Source organism: Manis pentadactyla, chromosome X (genome assembly GCF_030020395.1).
Source record: "Manis pentadactyla isolate mManPen7 chromosome X, mManPen7.hap1, whole genome shotgun sequence".
Lineage (NCBI taxonomy): Eukaryota > Metazoa > Chordata > Mammalia > Pholidota > Manidae > Manis > Manis pentadactyla.
The window spans coordinates 43,067,113-43,086,702 of NC_080038.1; the positions used below are offsets into that span (position 1 = coordinate 43,067,113).

Sequence of the window (19,590 nt, forward strand, 5' to 3'; positions counted from 1 at the left end):
CGCAGATTAGGGGTGGAATGTTCGAATACCACCTGTTAAAGCGATTCAACAAGGAGGATGTTAGACTGAGGGGGCTCTGATGCCTTGCTAGCTAGGTAAGCAAACTGAACCTAAGCCAGAGTCAATGCACTTGTATGCCAGAAAGCGAAAATTAACAATGACCACTCCAAACAGTCAACTAGGCCTCCCCAAATAAGGCGACCCATTCAGCTAGAGCCACTTAAGTAATCTGCTTGGCTTCCCCATCTGCCACATAAGAGCCTTACCCCTTACTCGTGTGCCCCACTTCCAGTTTGGCATTGCCCAATTCAAGAGGATGTTTGCTCAAATAAACACCTGAAAATTTTCAGTGCGCTTTAGTTTGTCTTTTAGCACACCTTTATCACGTTTAACACACCTACTGCACATGGCAAACAGGCTCTAAAATGTGGACCTCCCTTTTAATCGCCATGTAAGACCCACAGACTGACTCTTTTCATGCGTATTGGGGATACCTGAGGAAGAGAAACATCTATAATCTATTGCTAATCTATTATGATCTATAATCCTCTCCTCAGTCTGTGTAACACCGTGAATTCATGCCCTTTGTGTGACATGAGGAGTGTCCAGTGCACAATGTGTGTGATTTCAGGAATGCCCACTCCCCGGCATGTTTAACTTCAAGAGTGACCCAAACTCCTTCTGGGTGACCATGGGGATGTCCACTCTCCAAGTATGTGTGACCCTTGGAGTATTCATAACTCTGTCTGAGTGACCCCATGTCTGTCCATGCCCACTGTTTGTGACCTCAGTGGTCCACACCCCAGGTTGTCTGAACCTAGGATTTCAGGAGTGCCCACAGCCCAGTCTGAGTGACCCCAAGAAGGCTCCACAATCCAACCCATGTGAATGAAGGGGTGTCCACACCCCAGGCTATCTGACACTTGAAATGTCCACACCCCAGTATGTGTGACCCTGTGAATGTCTACTAGCCAGTTTAGGTGACTCAGGAGTGTCTACTCCCTGTTGTGTGTCACCCCAGAAATGCTCACATGCAAATCTGTTTGACCCTAAGACTGTCTACACTCCAGTTTGTTTAACTACAATAGTGTCAACATGCTAGTCAATCTGACTCCAGAAGTATCTACATCTCATTCTGTGTGACCCCAAGAGTGTGTGGTCTCCCGTATGATTCCAGGAGTGTCTACTCCCCAGTGTGTGGGTGTCTAGAATGCCCAGACCCCCAATCTGAGTAACCCAAGGCTGTCCACACCCCAGTGTGTACTACCTCATGTGGTGCCCGTACCTGTGTCTATGTGGCCCAAGGAGTGTTCATACCCACTCTGTGTGACTCCATGATTATCCACACCCCTTTCGCTGTGACCCCAAGGGCGTCCACACAGCAGCCTGTAAGACCCCAACACTGTCCACAGATCAATCACACAATGGAACATGTTGGGACAGCTCTAGATGCCTCAGTGCTGCTGCTCCTGTCCACCTGTGGGTGTGATCTGCCAGGGCTATTCATGCTGAGTTCAGTGGAGCATTTTGCCCCAATCTCCCTACCACACCATTAAGTGGTCTCTTCTATTCCTATTGCCCCTCCCCTTCAGCAGTGGACCCTTTCCTCTCCACAGCCCCCTCAGTAAACATGCCTGTCCACGACCCCAGTGGACCTCAGCCCCAGACCCTGCAGATATTCCAGAGAGCAAAGCCAAGGCAACCAGCCCCCTGCTGCAGACCCCACCCGGTAGAGAGTAGTGGAGAGGAAGCCAGTAAACACACTGTTGACCAGAGTAAAACCTTCCAGGACCATGTGAAAAATCTACAGAAATAAAAATTTTATACCGTCCAGCTCCTCCACTAGAATGTCAGCCTCGGATGGGCAGGGACACTTGCCTGTGTTGTTCTCTGATGTCTCCCCAGCACCTAGAACAGTGTGTGATATACAGACTGTACCCATTGGGTGTCTGTTCACTGAATAAACCCTTGGCAGCGCAATTCCACATCTAACACTCACACACATGCCCAGAGCTGTGTGCACAAGGCTGGCAGGAACAAACTGGGAGAACCTTGTACATGTCCATGTGTAGCCAATGATCATTGCAGAGTGAAATGAACGGGTTATACTTATACACAGGGCTCCTGCCTGACATGATACAGAACAAGTGGGAGCTGTGTGACCCTTCAGGGTAGGGGTGTCTGCCACAGGACACACTGTTGACAAGGAGAAGCAGGTGGGAACTGGTTATGGGGATGAGTGTGTGTGTGGTATGTGTGTGTGTGTATGTATCTGGAAGGAAACACCAGAAACTGACCTCAGGGGTCATTTTTGGAGAGTGGAGGTAGGGATGGCCTGTGTAGTCCCTAATACTGATGTATTGCTGGAACCTTCTATACAAATCTATATTCATGTATTATTTGTTAACTCTTTATAAAGGAAAATCCTATGCTAAAAGCATTTGCAACAACATGGATGGAGCTGGAGGGTATTATGCTCAGTGAAATAAGTCAGGCAGAGAAAGACAAGTACCAAATGATTTCAACCATTTGTGGAATATAACAATGAAGCAAAACTGAAGAAACAAAACAGCAGCAGACTCACAGAACCCAAAAAGGGACTAGTGGTTACCAAAGGGGAGGGGTGGGAGAGGGCAGGTGGGGAGGAAGAGAGAAGGGGATTGTGGAGTATCATGACTGGTGCACATTGTGTGTGTGGGGTCACGGGGAAGACAGTGTAGCTCACAGAAGACAAATAGGGACTCTGTGGCATCTTACTGCGCTGATGGACAATGACTGCAATGAGGTTTGGGGGGGACTCGATAATAAGGGTGAATATCATCAAAAAAAGAAGGACAAAAACCACATGATCATCTCCATAGATGCTGAAAAAGTATTTGACAAAATTCAACATCCATTCATGATAAAAACTCTCAACAAAATGGATATAGACAGCAAGTATCTCAACATAATAAAGGCCATATATCACAAACCCACAGCCAACATCATACTTAACAGTGAAAAGCTGAAAGCTTTTCCCCTAAGATGATCGAGAACAAGACAAGGATGCCCATTCTCCCCGCTTTTATTCAACATAGTTCTGGAGGTCCTAGCCATGGCAGTCAGACAACACAAAGAAATAAAAAGCATCCAGATTGGTAAGGAGGAAGTCAAAATGTCACTGTTTGCAGATGACATGATATTGTACATAACAAACCCTAAAGAGTCCACTCCAAAACTACTAGAACTAATATCTGAATTCAGCAAAGTTGCAGGATACAAAATTAATACACAGAAATCTGTTGTTTTCCTATACACCAGCAATGAACTAGCAGAAAGAGAAATCAGGTAAACAATTCCATTTACAATTGCATCAAAAAGAATAAAATACCTAGGAATAAACCTAACCAAGGAAGTGAAAGACCACCTATACCCTGAAAACTACAAGATACTCAAGAGAAATTAAAGAGGACACTAATAAATGGAAATTCATCCCATGCTCTTGGGTAGGAAGAATTAATATTGTCAAAATGGCCATCCTGCCTAAAGCAATATACAGATTCAATGCAATCCCTATCAAAACACCAACAGCATTCTTCAACGAACTGGAACAAATAGTTCTAAAATTCATATGGAACCACAAAAGACCCCAAATAGCCAAAGAAATCCTGAGAAGGAAGAATAAAGCACAGGGAACCTTGCTTCCCAACTTCAAGCTCTACTACAAAGCCACAGTAATCAAAACAATTTGGTACTGGCACAAGAACAGAGCCATAGATAAATGGAATAGAATAGAGATTCCAGATATAAAGCCACACATATATGGCCAAGTAATATATGATAAAGGAGCCATGGGTATACAATGGAGAAATGACAGCCTCAACAACTGGTGTTGGCAAAACTGGACAGCTACATGTAAGAGAATGAAACTGGATTACTGCCTAACTCCATACACAAAAGTAAACTTGAAATGGATCAAAGACCTGAATGTAAGTCATGAAACTATTATAAAACTCTTAGAAGAAAACATAGGCAAAACTTTCTTGAATATAAACATAAGCACCTTCTTCATGAACATATCTCCCCGGGCAAAGGAAACAAAAGCAAAAATGAACAAGTGGGACTATATCAAACTAAAAAGCTTCTGTACAGCAAAGGACACCATCAATAGAACAAAAAGGCATCCTACAGTATGAGAGAATATATTCATAAATGACAGATCCGATAAGGGGTTGACATCCAAAATATACAAAGAGCTCATGCACCTCAACAAACAAAAAGTGAATAATCCAATTAAAAAACTGGCAGAGGACCTGAACAGAAAGTTATCCAAAGAAGAATTTCAGACGGCCAACAGGCACATGAAAAGATGCTCCACATCACTAATCATCAGAGAAATGCAAATTAAAAATGCAATGTGATATCACCCTGCACCAGTTAGGATGGCCACCATCCAAAAGACAAACAACAACAAATGTTGGTGAGGTTGTGGAGAAAGGGGAACCCTCCTACACTGCTGGTGGGAATGTAAATTAGTTCAACCATTGTGGAAAGCAGTATGGAGGTTCCTCAAAAAACTCAAAATAGAAATACCATTTGACCCAAGAATTCCACTACTAGGAATTTACCCTAAGAATGCAGCAGCCCAGTTTGAAAAAGACTGATGCACCCCTATGTTTATCGCAGCACTATTTACAATATCCAAGAAATAGAAGCAACCTAAGTGTCCATCAGTAGATGAATGGATACAGAAGATGTGGTACATATACACAATGGAATATTATTCAGCCATAAGAAGAAAACAAATCCTACCATTTGCAACAACATGGATGGAGTTAGAGGGTATTATGCTCAGTGAAATAAGCCAGGTGGAGAAAGACAAGTACCAAATGATTTCACTCATCTGTGGAGTATAAGAACAAAGAAAAAACTGAAGGAACAAAACAGCAGCAGACTCACAGAACCCAAGAATGGACTAACAGTTACCAAAGGGAAAGGGACTGGGTACGATGGGTGGGAAGGGAGGGATAAGGGGGAAAAAGGGGCATTACGATTAGCACACATAATGTAGTGGGGGGCCATGGGGAAGGCAGTATAGCACAGAGAAGACAAGTAGTGACTCTATAGCATCTTACTACACTGATGGACAGTGACTATAATGGAGTATGTGGTGGGGACTTGATAATGGGAGGAATCTAGTAACCACAATGTTGTTCATGTAATTGTATATTAATGATACCAAAAGAAAAAGTAATAATAAGGATGAATGTAATGACCACATTGTTTTTCTTGTGAAACCTTCATAAGAGTGTATATCAATAATACCTTAATTTAAAAAAGGAGGAAAAAATAAAAAATAAAAGCAATATGCACAGCACAGAGCATTTGTGTCTCTCTGTGGGTGGGGGGGTGTCTGGGTTGTTTCTAGGAACAAGAATCTCAACTCACATGTGAAGGCAGGTAATAGTGAGAGAGGGGGGCTCAGTTCATGGAAAAGGGAATAGAAGTGGGGCTGATGAATGTTCCCTGACTCTCAGCAGCAGAGGGTGAGTATAGGGCGAGGGGTGGGTGGGGATGGGGAAGACCTCAGAGCTCAAGCTCTGAAAGAATTCGGAAACATTGTGCCTTGGAACACAGAACACTTAGTAGCTTAGAGATCTTGGCTCAGAAATGTCCATAATAAGTCAGAGTGGTCATACTATAACTCAGACAGCTCCTAACTTCACACCCTGGACACAGACTCCGACTCCCAAACAGATCCGAGATCTCACATCCTGGAGACACACCCTAAATCAATCAGAGGCCTCACACTCTAGAATAAAAGTGCCCCCAATACTTTGGAGTAAGTGGTTTTTCTGTGTCATTACAAAGTAATCCCTTACACATATATACCTTGTTATGGTCTGAATGTTTATGCTCCCCCTAAATCCCTATGTTGAAACCCTAACCCCCAATGTGATGATATTAGGAGGTGAGAACTTTAGGAGGTGATTAGGACTAGATGAGGTCATGAGGGTGAGGTCCTAATGATGGGATTAGTGAAGAAGAGACCAGAGAGCTTGCTGTTTCCACAATGTGAGAACACAGGCCAGGATGAGAGCCGTCACCAAACCCCAACCCTGCTGGCACCCTGATCTCAGACTTCTGATCTCCAGAACTGTGAGAAAATTTATTTCTTTTGTTTAACCATCCGGTCTGTGGTACTCCATTAGGGCACCCTGAGCAGATTAAGACACACCTTAAGCTTTTACTTTCAAGGCCCTGAGTTTTATATCAGAGTCCTTGTACTTGCACCACCTACCTCTGTCACCAGCATCACTCCTCAGCCTGTGGCCCTCCCGTGCCTGCTCCTCAATCTCCAGGCACTGAGCCAGAGGGTTGTCTGGAGGCCCCAGGGCAAGGACACCTAGCCTCCATGCTGTGCCATCTGCCCTCCAGGCTGCTAGCCAGGATGTGGGGCAGGAGAACGGGGTGGCCCCAGGGGCCTGGGGCACGGATGTTGGCAACAAAGCTAGGGATCCCCCAGCCCAGGCCTGGTAACCTGCTTCCATTCTCTGCGGGCTATCCTGGTGTGCTGACATCCATTTTCTTGTCCTCCTCTCTCTTCCTCTTTCAAAGACAAGCAGAGGGCAGCAGAGGGACACGAAAAGGCTCTGTTCTGACACAGTGCAGAGTGGACCTTGGTTGAGGACTAACTGCTCTGCCCCCTTTAAGGTGGCTCCAGGAAGCCAGTTTAACCAGGGACATCAGGATGGGGCAGCACGGGGAAGGACAAGGGGACACAGTGCTGACGTTGAGGTTTGCCAGAAGAATTCCAGGGGCCTCCTAAAGGAGACCTGAAAGAGGACTTCATAGAAAGATAGTAGCTTTCCCTAAGGAGGAGGCAGAAGGGAGGTCATCATGTTCTGGGCATTCTAATATATATAGTTAGTTAGAATAAAATGTGCTATATTTTGAATAGTGCTTACTATGTCATGAGCACCTTTCTATCTATAAACCAGCCTCCCTAATGTGCCTCAACAACCCTGCACTTGCCTTCCCCTCCTGCTCATGTCTCACTCACTCTTGGATTCTAAGCCACACTGGCATTCCTGTTCATTAAGAGAGCCAGCCCTGCTCATCCTTGAATTCACAAGGATGGAGATCCCCATCTGTAAAATAGGATCTGGGGAGTGAACCTGAGCTGGTAGGACATATACAAATGGGAGAAACAGGTTGAGTTGACTTCCATAGACTATTAAAATTGGGGGATGTGGCTAATGCAGTACTTAGGGGAAATTGATAGCTCTAAATGCATTGATCAGAAAGTTGTAAATCAACAACCTGAGCTTCCAATCAAGAAGCTGGAAAAGGAACAGCAAATTGAACCCTAAGAAAGGGGAAGGAAGGAAATTACAAACAGCAGAAACTGGTGAAACAGAAAGCAAACATACATTGGAGAAAATGGACAGTGTCAAAAGTCGTTTCTTTGAACAGATTAATAAAATATTAGTGATTTCTGTTTTCTTTCAAGCAATTAAAAGCAAAATATAAATCACTAATATCAGGAGTGGAAGGGGGTGCTATTACAGATCTATAGGCATTAAAGGGTTAATAAGTTTGTTTTAACATACGACTTTATTTTCATTGGAGCCCAAGTGTCAGTCATTTTCTCATTCTACTGCTTCTGTGTCCCTGTTGATCCTCTATATCCATGAGGATGGCAGAACTCAGCAACTTTGCAAATGCCTCCTCCACTCATGAAAATAGAACAACACAGTGTTTTTTTCAGTTGTGGCTCAGTGAAATCAATTGCTTAAAATGTACTGGTTTGAATAGGATTGAACACAATGGAATGGAACAGAATAAAATGGCATAGGGTGGAATGGGATGGAAAAGCATGGAATGGAAAAGAAATTAGACTTTATGCTAAGCACTGAGCCTAATTGTTGTACTTGATATCCACTAACTGAGCAAATATTACTGGGCATCTGCTAGTTGTTTGGGACACAGTGGGGAACAAAATAGAGAGAAATTTCTACCTTTATGTAGCTTACATTCTAGTCAGGGAAACAGATATTAGCAAGTGCAAAAGGCCCTGAGGCCAAAGGTACAAGGACAGCCCTTCTGAGAAATAGGCAAAAGGACAATGTGGCTTGGAGTTCAAGAGCAATGGATGAGGCTATAGAAATAGGGGTTTGTCGTAGGGAGTGTGAATTTTAACAAGATGACCACAACAATATCATCATCATCTTTAACTCTTATAGCACTTGCTATGTGTCAGGCATTGTTCTAAGCCCTTAAAAATATAACTTTTAAAAAAATGTTCACAACAGCCCTATAAAATATGTATAAAATTGTGCCCATTTTACAAAAGGAGAAACTAAGGCACAGAGATTAATTAAATATCAGTCTGGCTCCAGAGACTGTCCTTTTAACTACTATACTTTGCTACCTATAGTGCCAGACCACACAGGCACCTTATAATCCTGTAGCAGATGTAATGTAAACATACAAATTACTAAAGAATGCAAATTAAAAGAAAGATCTGGCGGGAAATGTGCTGATGGTGGGAAGTGGTCGTTGGTGGGGAAGTGTACCCCCCCACTGGGTGTCAAGGTTGATCTGTAAACACACATGCCCAGGAGCATTAATTTCACTGGGATGCTCCCTTCTTGTCCTATTCCCTGAGATCATAAATACTGAGTAGGAAAAGAAGGCACTGGGTTAAATTGGCCAGTGAAAGACTTGTACTCATAAGGTTGGGCCTTCTCTGTGTCTTGTCATGTCTTATAAAAGTGAAGAGTTCCAGCTTGGGAAAAACAACAGAGGGTTTGGTCTTGGTCTCCACTCCCCTTATCTTTACCTCCGCCACTCTCCAAGGAGAATGAAAAGAAAACAGTGGACAGTGGTCATGGCAGACACATGCACTCTTGTGAATCCATGCATGGGCAATAAAAGTCTACTGAAGTTTCCTCCCAGGACTTTCCCCTTGAAATGGGGATAAGGAGAAGAAGTACAGTCACTGGGGAAGTGAGGGGAGGTAAGGAGAAAGAAACAGGAAACTGGGTGGGATCAGTGGTGATGTGATCTCTTTTGAATTTTATTTTTTAAGGCATGGAAGGACAGCAGTCATACCCCTTCCCCATGTCTTATTCAAAGACTTGACCACATTGTGATGAATGTAAAGAGTATCAAAGACACCACCATGTTTTGTTCCAAGATCCTGGGCATGGAGGCCATAACTTTCAAGGTAATCACTTCCCCCAATGCCAAATTGCAGATGGAGTAAAATTTGATAATGATACTTTAAAAATAACTCAAAAACAAAAACAAAAACAAAAGGAAATCTGTGAGAAAATTTGAAAGGATCAGTGGAGGAGATTCCAAACTCTGAATAGTAGAATTTCCAGAGAGAGAATGGAGAAAAAGGAGAAGAGGAAATTACCATAGAAATAATGCAAAAGAAACTTCCAGACTTTATATGGAAAGGGTTAACTGAATATCCAGCACATTAAGACTTGGACATGTTCTTATAAAATTATAGAATATCAGAGTGAAAATAAATATCCTAAGAGTTTTCAGAGAGGTTAAAATAAGAAAAGTAATTTAACTACAAAGGGAAAAGAAATATGTAGATATCAGATTTCCCAAGAGTCACATCAGAGACCAGAAGACAGTAGAAGAACTTTAAGATTCTGTGGGGAAAAAATTTAGCCTAGAATTCTATGTCTAGCCAAACTATTAATCAGGGTGAGTATAGAATAAAAGATTCTTACACATAAACAGACTCAGGAACTTTGACCACTTGCTTTGAAAATTACTTAAGAGTATGCTACATCAAAATAAGGGATTAAGCCAGGAATAAGGAAGACATCAAAGTCAGGACACAGTGGATCCCCAAGAGGAGGATCCCAGAAAGATACTTAGAAAACAATCAGTCCAGTTTGGAAGAGGACAAAGAAAGGTACCAGGAGAGATCCAAGGAAAAAAGGAGTTATCCAGAGATTGAATAGTGTCCTTGAGAATTCAAACAACTTCAAAAGTGGGAAATGCAGAGACATTTAATATGTCTTAAATTGAAAGGGCCCATGAATGGCAAACAGGGAAAAATTTTAAAAAAATAATGTGGAATGCTGTGCATAAAAATAGAATTATGTGACATCAGACTGGATGTATGGGAAAGGTCTTTAAAAGATCAGGCTGATCACTGGCGGGAAGAGAGGAGTCAGAGCGGAAGAGAGTGGAAGCCCAGGGCTGCTAAATACCCAGCCCTAGTCATCCACACTGGGAGCGCAGATACACATTGTGTGATGTGCTGGATATTAGGGAAACGGAACAATAAAATCTGTGAGTGGGTCCCCACAGCTGGTACCCCTGGGACAAACAAAAGCAAGTGAATTTGAAAGTCTTAAAGGGACAGGGGCCTCACAACTGCATGGCAGCATCTTGGTACACTCAGCCCAGCAGCTGGGAATCCCGGGGAAATTCAGGTGATCCAGCCCCCTGGGAGGCAGCACAGCTCTGAAACACCTCATGGTGATAAACAGCCTCCCGTCCATTCCCCCTCCAGCACGGCCCCGCCATAGTAGGGGAACAGCCTGAGTGCAGCTGCACCCGTAGCAACTGCACAGAGCCTCCTCTGCAGCTGCCTAAGCCAGACTCAGAGGCCCCGCTGGTGTGCAGCATGCCAGTACAGACAAAGGAAGCCAGGACAGGGCGCAAAAGGTCACTGTTCTCACAGGAGAGCACACCCAGCATGCCGGCATCTCCCCATGGGGCTCTGGGCTGCCCCGACGGCTGCCCCACCCACTGCAGATAGGAAATAAAATGGGAAGCTGCTCTCTGTGTGGGGGACGTTGTTCTCCCAGCTGACACACATGCCAACTGCCTACGACTACCTCTATCACCATGAAAAGGCAGAAGAATTGGATCCAGTCCAGACTTAGCCAGACAACCCCAGAGATGAAGCTTGGGGAGATAGATTTAACCAATATTCCTGAAAAAGAATTCAAAATAAAGGTCATAACCATACTGATGGACCTGCAGAGAAATATGCAACAGCTAAAGGATCAAGTTAGGAGGGAGAATACAGAAATAAAACAATCTCTGGAAGGACAAAAGAGTAGACTGGATAAGGTGGCAGGAGGCCATTAATGGAATCAAAATCAGAGAACAGGAATACAAAGAAGCTGAGGCACAGAGAGAAAAACAGATCTCCAGGAATGAAAGAATATTAAGAGAACTGTGTGACCAATCCAAATGGAACAATATTCACATTATTCAGGTACCAGAAGAAGAAGAGAGAGAAAAAGGGATAGAAAGTGTCTTGAAGAAATAATTGCAGAAAACTTCCCCAAACTGGGGGAGGAAATAGTCTCTCAGATCATGGAAGCCCACAGATCTCCCAACACAAGGGACCCAAGGAGGACAACACCAAGACACATAATAATTAAAATGGCAAAGATCAAAGACAAGGACACAGTATTAAGGGCAGTCAGAGAGAGAAAAAAGGTCACCTACAAAGGAAAACCCATCAGGCTATCATCAGACTTCTCAACAGAAACCTTACAGGCCAGAAGAGAATGGCATGATATATTTAATGCAATGAAACAGAAGGGCCTAGAACCAAGAATACTGTATCCAGCATGATTATCATTTAAATATGAAGGGGGGATTAAACAATTCCCAGACTAGCAAAAGTTAACGATTTTTGCATCCCACAAACCACCTCTACAGGGTATCTTAGAGGGAGTGCTCTAGATGGAAGTACTCCTAAGGCTAAATAGATGTCACCAGAGAAAATAAAATCACACCAAAGAAAGGAGACCAAACAAATACTAACTAAAGGCAAAAAATAAAATCAACTACTCACAAAAGCAGTGAAAGGAAACACAAAAGAGTACAGAATAAAAGACCAAACATATAAAGAATGGAGGAGGAGGAATAAGAAGGGAGAGAAATAAAGAATCATCACACTGTGTTTATAATAGCTTAATAAGCGAGTTAAGTTAGACATTTAGATAGTAAAAAACCTATCCTTGAACCTTTGGTAACCACGAATCCAAAGCCTGCAATGGCAATAAGTACATACCTTTCAATAATCACCCTAAATGTAAATGGACTGAATGGACCAAGCAAAAGACACAGAGTAATAGAGAGGATAAAAAAGCAAGACCCATCTATATGTTGCTTACAAGAGACTGACCTCAAGCCCGAAGGCATATACAGATGAAAAGTAAAGGAATGGGAAAAGATATTTCATGCGAACAATAGGGAGAAAAAAGTAGGTGTCGCAGTACTTGTATCAGACAAAATAGACTTCAAAACAAAGAAAATAACAAGAGATAAAGAAGGACATTACATAATGATAAAGGGCTCAGTCCAAGAAGAGGATATAACCATATAAATATATAGGTACCCAATACAGGATCACCAACATATGTGAAAGAAACATAACAGAATTAAAGGAGGAAATAGAACGCAATGCACTCATTTTGGGAGACATCAACACACCACTCACTCCAAAGGACAGATCCACCAGACAGAAAATAAGTAAGGACACAGAGGCACTGAACAACACACTAGAACAGATGGACCTAATAGACATCTATAGAACTCTACACCCAAAAACAGCAGGATACACATTCTTCTCAAGTGCATATGGAACATTTTCCAGAATAGACCACATACTAGGCCACAAAAAGAGCCTCAGTAAATTCCAAAAGATTGAAATTCTACCAACCAACTTTTCAGACCACAAAGGTATAAAACTAGAAATAAATTGTACAAAGAAAGCAAAAAGGCTCACAGACACATGGAGACTTAACAACATGCTCCTAAACAATCAATGGATCAATGACCAAATTAATATAGAGATCAAGCAATAGATGGAAACAAATGACAACAACAGCACAAAGCCCCAACTTCTGTGGGACGCAGCAAAGGCAGTTCTAAGAGGAAAGTATATAGCAATCCAGGCCTATTTAAAGAAGGAAGAACAATCCCAAATGAATAGTCTAAAGTCATAATTATTGAAATTGGAAAAAGAAGAACAAATGAGGTCCAAAGTCAGCAGAAGGAGGAACATAAGAAAGATAAAAGAAATAAATAAAATTGAGAAGAATAAAACAATAGAAAAAATCAATGAAACCAAGAGCTAGTTCTTTGAGAAGATAAACAAAATAGATAAGCCCTTAGCCAAACTTATTAAGAGAATCAACACAGATCAACAGAATCAGAAATGAGAAAGGAAAAATCTTGGCAGACCCCACAGAAATACAAAGAATTATAAGAGAATACTATGAAAACCTATATGCTACCAAGGTGGGAAACCTAGAAGAAGTGGACACCTTCCTAGAAAAATACAACCTTCCGAGAATGACCAAGGAAGAAACAGAAAATCTAAACAGACCAATTACCAGCAATGAAATTGAAGCAGTAATCAAAAAACTACCCAAGAGTAAAACCCCTGGGCCAGATGGATTTACCTTGGAATTTTATCAGACATATAGAGAAGACATACTACCCATTCTCTGTAAAGTTTTCCAAAAAATAGAAGAGGAGAGAATACTTCCAAACTCATTCTATGAAGCCAATATCACTCTAATACCAAAACCAGGCAAAGACCCCACCAAAAAAGAAAATTACAGACCAATATCCCTGATGAACATAATGCAAAAATGCTCAACAAAATATTGGCAAACTGAATTCAAAAATACATCAAGAAGATCATACACCATGACAAAGGGGGATTCATCTCAGGGATGCAAGGATGGTACAATATTCGAAAATCCATCAGCACCATCCACCACATCAACAAAAAGAAGGACAAAAACCACATGATCATCTCCATAGATGCTGGAAAAGCATTCAACAAAATTCAACATCCATTCATGATAAAAACTCTCAACAAAATGTGTATAGAGGGCAAGTACCTCAACATAATAAAAGCCATATATGATAAACCCACAGCCAACATCATACTTAACAGTGGGAAGCTGAAAGCTCTTCCTCTAAGATTGGGAACAAGACAGGGATGCCCACTCTCCCCACTGTTATTCAACATAGTATTGGAGGTCCTAGCCACGGCAATCAGAAAAAACAAAGAAATACAAGGAATCCAGATTGGTAAAGAAGAAGTCAAACTGTCACTATTTTGCATATGACATGATATCGTACATAAAAATCCCTAAAGACTCCACTCCAAAACTGCTAGAACTAATATCAGAATTCAGCAAAGTTGCAGGATACAAAATTAGTACACAGAAATCTATTGCATTCCTATACACTAGTGATAAACAAGCAGAAAGAGAAATCAGGAAAACAATTCCATTGACAATTGCATCAAAAAGAATAAAATACCTAGGAATAAACCTAACCAAAGAAGTGAAAGACCTATACCCTAGAAACTACAAGACACTCTTAAGAGGAATTAAAGAGGACACTAACAAATGGAAATTCATCCCATGCTCCTGGCTAGGAAGAATTAATATTGTCAAAATGGCCATCCTGCCTAAAGCGATCTACAGATTCAATGTAATCCCTATTAAAATACTGACAGCATTCTTCAACAAACTGGAACAAATAGTTCTAAAATTCATATGGAACCACAGAAGACCCCGAATAGCCAAAGCAATCCTGAGAAGGCAGAATATAGCAGGGGGCATCTCACTTCCCAACCTCAAGCTCTACTACAAAGCCATACTAATCAAGACAATTCGGTACTGGCACAAGAACAGAGCCACAGACCAGTGGAACAGAATAGAGACTCCAAACATTTACCCAAACACATATGGTCAATTAATATACTATAAAGGAGCCATGGACATACAATGGGGAAATGACATCCTCTTTAACAGCTGGTGTTGGCAAAACTGGACAGCTACATGTAAGAGAATGAAACTGGATCATTGTCTAACCCCATTCACAAAAGTAAATTTGAAATGGATCAAAGACCCAAATGCAAGTCATGAAACCATAAAAGTCTTAGAAAAAAACATAGACAAAAATCTCTTGGACATAAACATGAGGAACTTCTTCATGAACATATCTCCCCGGGCAAGGGAAACAAAAGCAAAAATGAACTAGTGGGACTATATCAAGCTGAAAAGCTTCTGTACAGCAAAGGACACAATCAATAGAACAAAAAGGCATCCTACAGTATGGGAGAATATATTCATAAATGACAGATCTGATAAAGGTTTGACATCCAAAATATATAAAGAGCTCATGCACCTCAACAAATGAAAAGCAAATAATCCAATTAAAAAATGGGCAGAGGAGTTGAACAGACAGTTCTCCAAAGAAGAAATTCAGATGGTCGACAGACACATGGAAAGGTGCTCCACATCGCTAGTCATCAGAGAAATGCAAATTAAAACCACAATGAGATATCACCTCACACCAGTAAGGATTGCCACCATCCAAAAGACAAACAACAACAAATGTTGGTGAGGTTGTGGAGAAAGGGGAACCCTCCTACACTGCTGGTGGGAATGTAAATTAGTTCAACCATTGTGGAAAGCTGCATGGAGATTCCTCAAAAAGCTCAAAATAGAAATACCATTTGACCCAAGAATTCCACTACTAGGAATTTATCCTAAGAATGCAGCAGCCCAGTTTGAAAAAGACATATGCACCCCTATGTTTATCGCAGCACTATTTACAATATCGAAGAAATGGAAGCAACCTAAGTGTCCATCAGTAGATGAATGGAAAAAGAAGATGTGGTACATATACACAATGGAATATTATTCAACCATAAGAAGAAAACAAATCCTACCATTTGCAACAACATGGATGGAGCCAGAGGGTATTATGCTTAGTGAAATAAGCCAGGCGGAGAAAGACAAGTACCAAATGATTCCACTCATCTGTGGAGTATAAGAACAAAGAAAAAACTGAAGGAACAAAACAGCAGCAGACTCACAGAACCCAAGAATGGACTAACAGTTACCAAAGGGGAAAGGACTGGGGAGGATGGGTGGGAAGGGAGGAATAAGGGGGTGGGAAGAAAGGAGGCATTGTGTTTAGCATGTATAATGGGGGGAGTGCACGGGGAGGGCTGTGCAGCATCGAGAAGACAAGTAGTGAATCTACAGCATCTTACTACGCTGATGGACAATGACTCTAATGCGGTTTGTCGGGGGGACTTGGTGATGGGGGGAGTCTAGTAAACATAATGTTCCTCATGTAATTGTAGATTAATGATACCAAAAAAAAAGATTAGGCTGAGTGAAAAATGAAGAAAGATAATCAGGTATACAGCATGGTATCGTTTGTAACATACACACATAAAAGAAAAACACCCTTTTTACAATAACTTACAAAAATCAAAGGGTGAACATCAAACACATCGTAATGGTTGCCTAGCAGGGTGACAGGAATGGAGAATGGAGATAAAAAGAATAAGTGCATAAACAAAACTAGAGAGTGTCCCTGCATGAGCCAGTAATGATAATGAGGTATATGATGCCTCAACTCCCTGTACTTGAACACACTGGAATGAAATTTCAGGACATCTAGGATCAAGAAAAGTCCTAAAAGCTGCAGGAATGTGCAGGAATGGAGGGTGGATATATCATCTACAAAAGAATGAAAAACAGATTAATATCAGACTTATCAGCACCACTAGATTCAGAACGACAACCAAGAAACATATTTAAAAGGCTGTGGGAAACTCTAAGTCAGCTAAACTATCATTCAAGTGAAATAAAGGCATTTTCTGATAGAATGGATGTAGTATTGATCATGGTGATGTAAAAGAAAGAAATTAAAAATGGTAAAAGAAATTGCAGAAGTTGAGAGGCACAGGAGAGGGAGGTGACATGAAGAGAAGGATGATAGGGCCAGTGAGATACTAGTAGTAATTCATCTATCAAAACATAAAGGTGCAAGTGAACTATTTAAAAAGTATAAAGGATCCAAAAGAAGAATTAAAAATGATGATAGAATCCTATTGGGAAGGGTAGTAATGTGGATGAACTAAATACTACTTTATCATAGCAGGGAGAGAACAGAAAATGTCTAAAGTTGCTAAATCAAAAAATAGTGGCACATCAATTGGGGCACACAAAATGGGGCATGTAGGAGAAAACTCAACTAACAGTGGGTTAAAGAAAATAGAGTTTACTTTATCTCCTACCTGACAACCAGTCCAGAGGTAGACAGTCAGGGCTTGAGCAGTGGCTGGGAAGAAGGAGGAAGTAAATGGGCAAAAAGTGCAAACTCAGTGGGACAGGGCAGTTCCCAGAAGCTCTGCTTATAACTTCTACTTGCATCTCATTGTCCAATCTATCTTATATGGCCTCCCAGCAAGGAACTGGGAAATGTAGATTTCCCCCTGAAATGTGGGGGTTGTGTTTATTAGAAAAAGGGGAAAATGTATATTAAGTAAACAAGTTGCTGCTTCTGCCATGGGTGGCATAAACATATTATTTGGAGATATGGAAATAATTCCCAGAAGAAATACACACACACACACACACACACACAATGAAAGCAGTTGCCTCTAGGAAATGAGACTGAGGTGGGGCAAGGGTCTATTAGTTTTCATTAAAAGCTCTGTTCTACTGTCCGGCTATCTCAGTCAGTAGAGCATGAGACTGTTAAAAGCCCTATTCAACTTTTCTTTTTTACCTTGTTGCGGTAGGCAGGGGGCCTTTGCCTCATACTTATTTTGGAGGTTTAGTTCTAGGTTGTTTTCTCTCCTCAAATAGGGAGACCAGAAAGCACTGTGATTTGGAGACCAGAAATTTAACCTCCATGAGGAGGGAAAGGAATTTGAACCCAAAGCTGCTCACCCTGTTCCTGGCTCCCTGGACATATGTCTGATCACAGAGATATCTTTGGAAGAAATGATCCAGCACCTCAAGGTAGTCAGACTTCTACTCTTTCTGAGAAAGCTGTTGCTGACACAGTGGAGACAGAAGCATGAGCCAGCAGGTCTTCCTCAATCTTCAGACAAAACAGGTTTCATCACATCCAGATAACACCCATATACAATTGTTTGCTCATTATTTTTATTGACATCATTTTTCATGTAAACAAATGTATTTTAAAAGGAAATGTAACATCACCCTTGTTAAACAAAATCAGACCTAAACTCTTCTTACATAAATTCCTTGTTCAACCAAGTAAATGGAAAACTCATTATATCTTGACACAAAGAGAAGGTACCTGTAAAAACAAACAGTTATAAAAGCATCACAGTGTCATTAGATTCTAGCCACTTCTGTTCCCTGAATTCTCTGGGCCTGACAATACAAAGGGAGATTTGGCAAGTGGTTAAGGGAGTAGTAAGTACTTGTTAGCACCCACCAGAGACTTTATTCTTGGTATAATCAGAAGAACTGAAAGAGGATTAAAGAGAGAATAATTTTGGATTTGCTGTTACTTAATTTGGTGTCCCTCTAGCACTTAAAATGATTTCATATAAAAAGGGCATCAATTCTCCTTTTGGGGAACACGGACTGAGGTCTTGAATATATTCTGTTGCAAACTAATCCCAACCTCTTCTTTGGAAAGGATCAGTGAAAAGAGTATGGGTGTTTGCCCAGCCTGCCTGGCTTTGAATTCTGCTTGACCACTCACTAGATAATACCAGATACTATTATAGCCCCATCTTACAGGTGAGGAAGCTAAGATACAGAACAGTTAAGTACTCTGCCTGAGGCCATACAGTCAGTAAGTGGCTGGATCACAGTGAAGAAGGGGAGAATGGTAAGAGATGAAGTCAGAAAGGTACAGGGATCTTCTAGGCCACTATAAGGAATTAAATGTTGGTCTCTCACAAGGACTGTGACAAATGACTTTTGTCTTCTTCACTTCAGGCTTGTGATGTTCCCATTGAGGAGGGTCCAGTCCCTAGAAGAGGGGTAAAAGGACCCATTGTGTCCATCTACTTCTGAGACCCTGACAGAAACCTTAGTGAAGTGTCCAACTATATCTCCTCGTGACTGAAGCTGACCCTCCTCCATTCTGCTCCCTGCGATGTCTCCCTCTCCTTTCCTTCCTGCAAACCTTCACTCAGGTCCAGAGACCTCCAAGGACTGAGTACTTAGGCACTTCACACATCCTGCTGGGTGGGGGGAATAGATTTGAGATCAAACCGACACATTTGAACATCCTCTGCCCAAGCTCCCCCAATAAATCACTAACGTCATTATTAATAAAAGGTCTTCATTATTATTGTCTCAGCATTATGTTTGGGTATTTGTCTAGAGCATGAAGTCTCTGAGCTGTATGGGGGCCAGTGACCAGGGCATGACATGTCTGAGGATGCCCAGGGTCATTCCCTGGGGATTCAGAGCCTCTGACAGACTTCTCCTTATCCATGAGCCCATCATTTTCATCCTTTTCAAATTCATCTCACTCTTTCCAAGTGCCACCTCTACCCCATATGCTTCACTGAACCCCAAGATCTCTATGATTCCCATGGGACCTTCAAGGACCCTGATGATACTACTTCCTCCTGGAGAATTTTATCGGATCTTACTCCCAGGATATGGCACTTTCTACCTTTGGATAAGGCAGATCCAGACTCATCTTAACTGAGGGTCAGCTCATGACAGAGTAGATGGGACACAGACAAATTTCCTCTCTTTCTGCATTCCACCACCTCCAGCACAC

The 19,590-nt window shown here is 41.7% G+C and overlaps 1 protein-coding gene across 1 annotated transcript; it reads left to right on the forward strand.

Annotated features, from left to right (window-relative positions):
• The first annotated feature begins 1,630 nt into the window (after positions 1 to 1,630).
• GLOD5 (glyoxalase domain containing 5) lies at positions 1,631 to 18,917 on the forward strand. Its single transcript, XM_036916868.2, is given in 4 exon segments — positions 1,631 to 1,729; positions 9,074 to 9,211; positions 17,679 to 17,834; positions 18,792 to 18,917. Coding segments are annotated over 4 exon segments (519 nt in total).
• Positions 18,918 to 19,590: the final 673 nt, after the last annotated feature.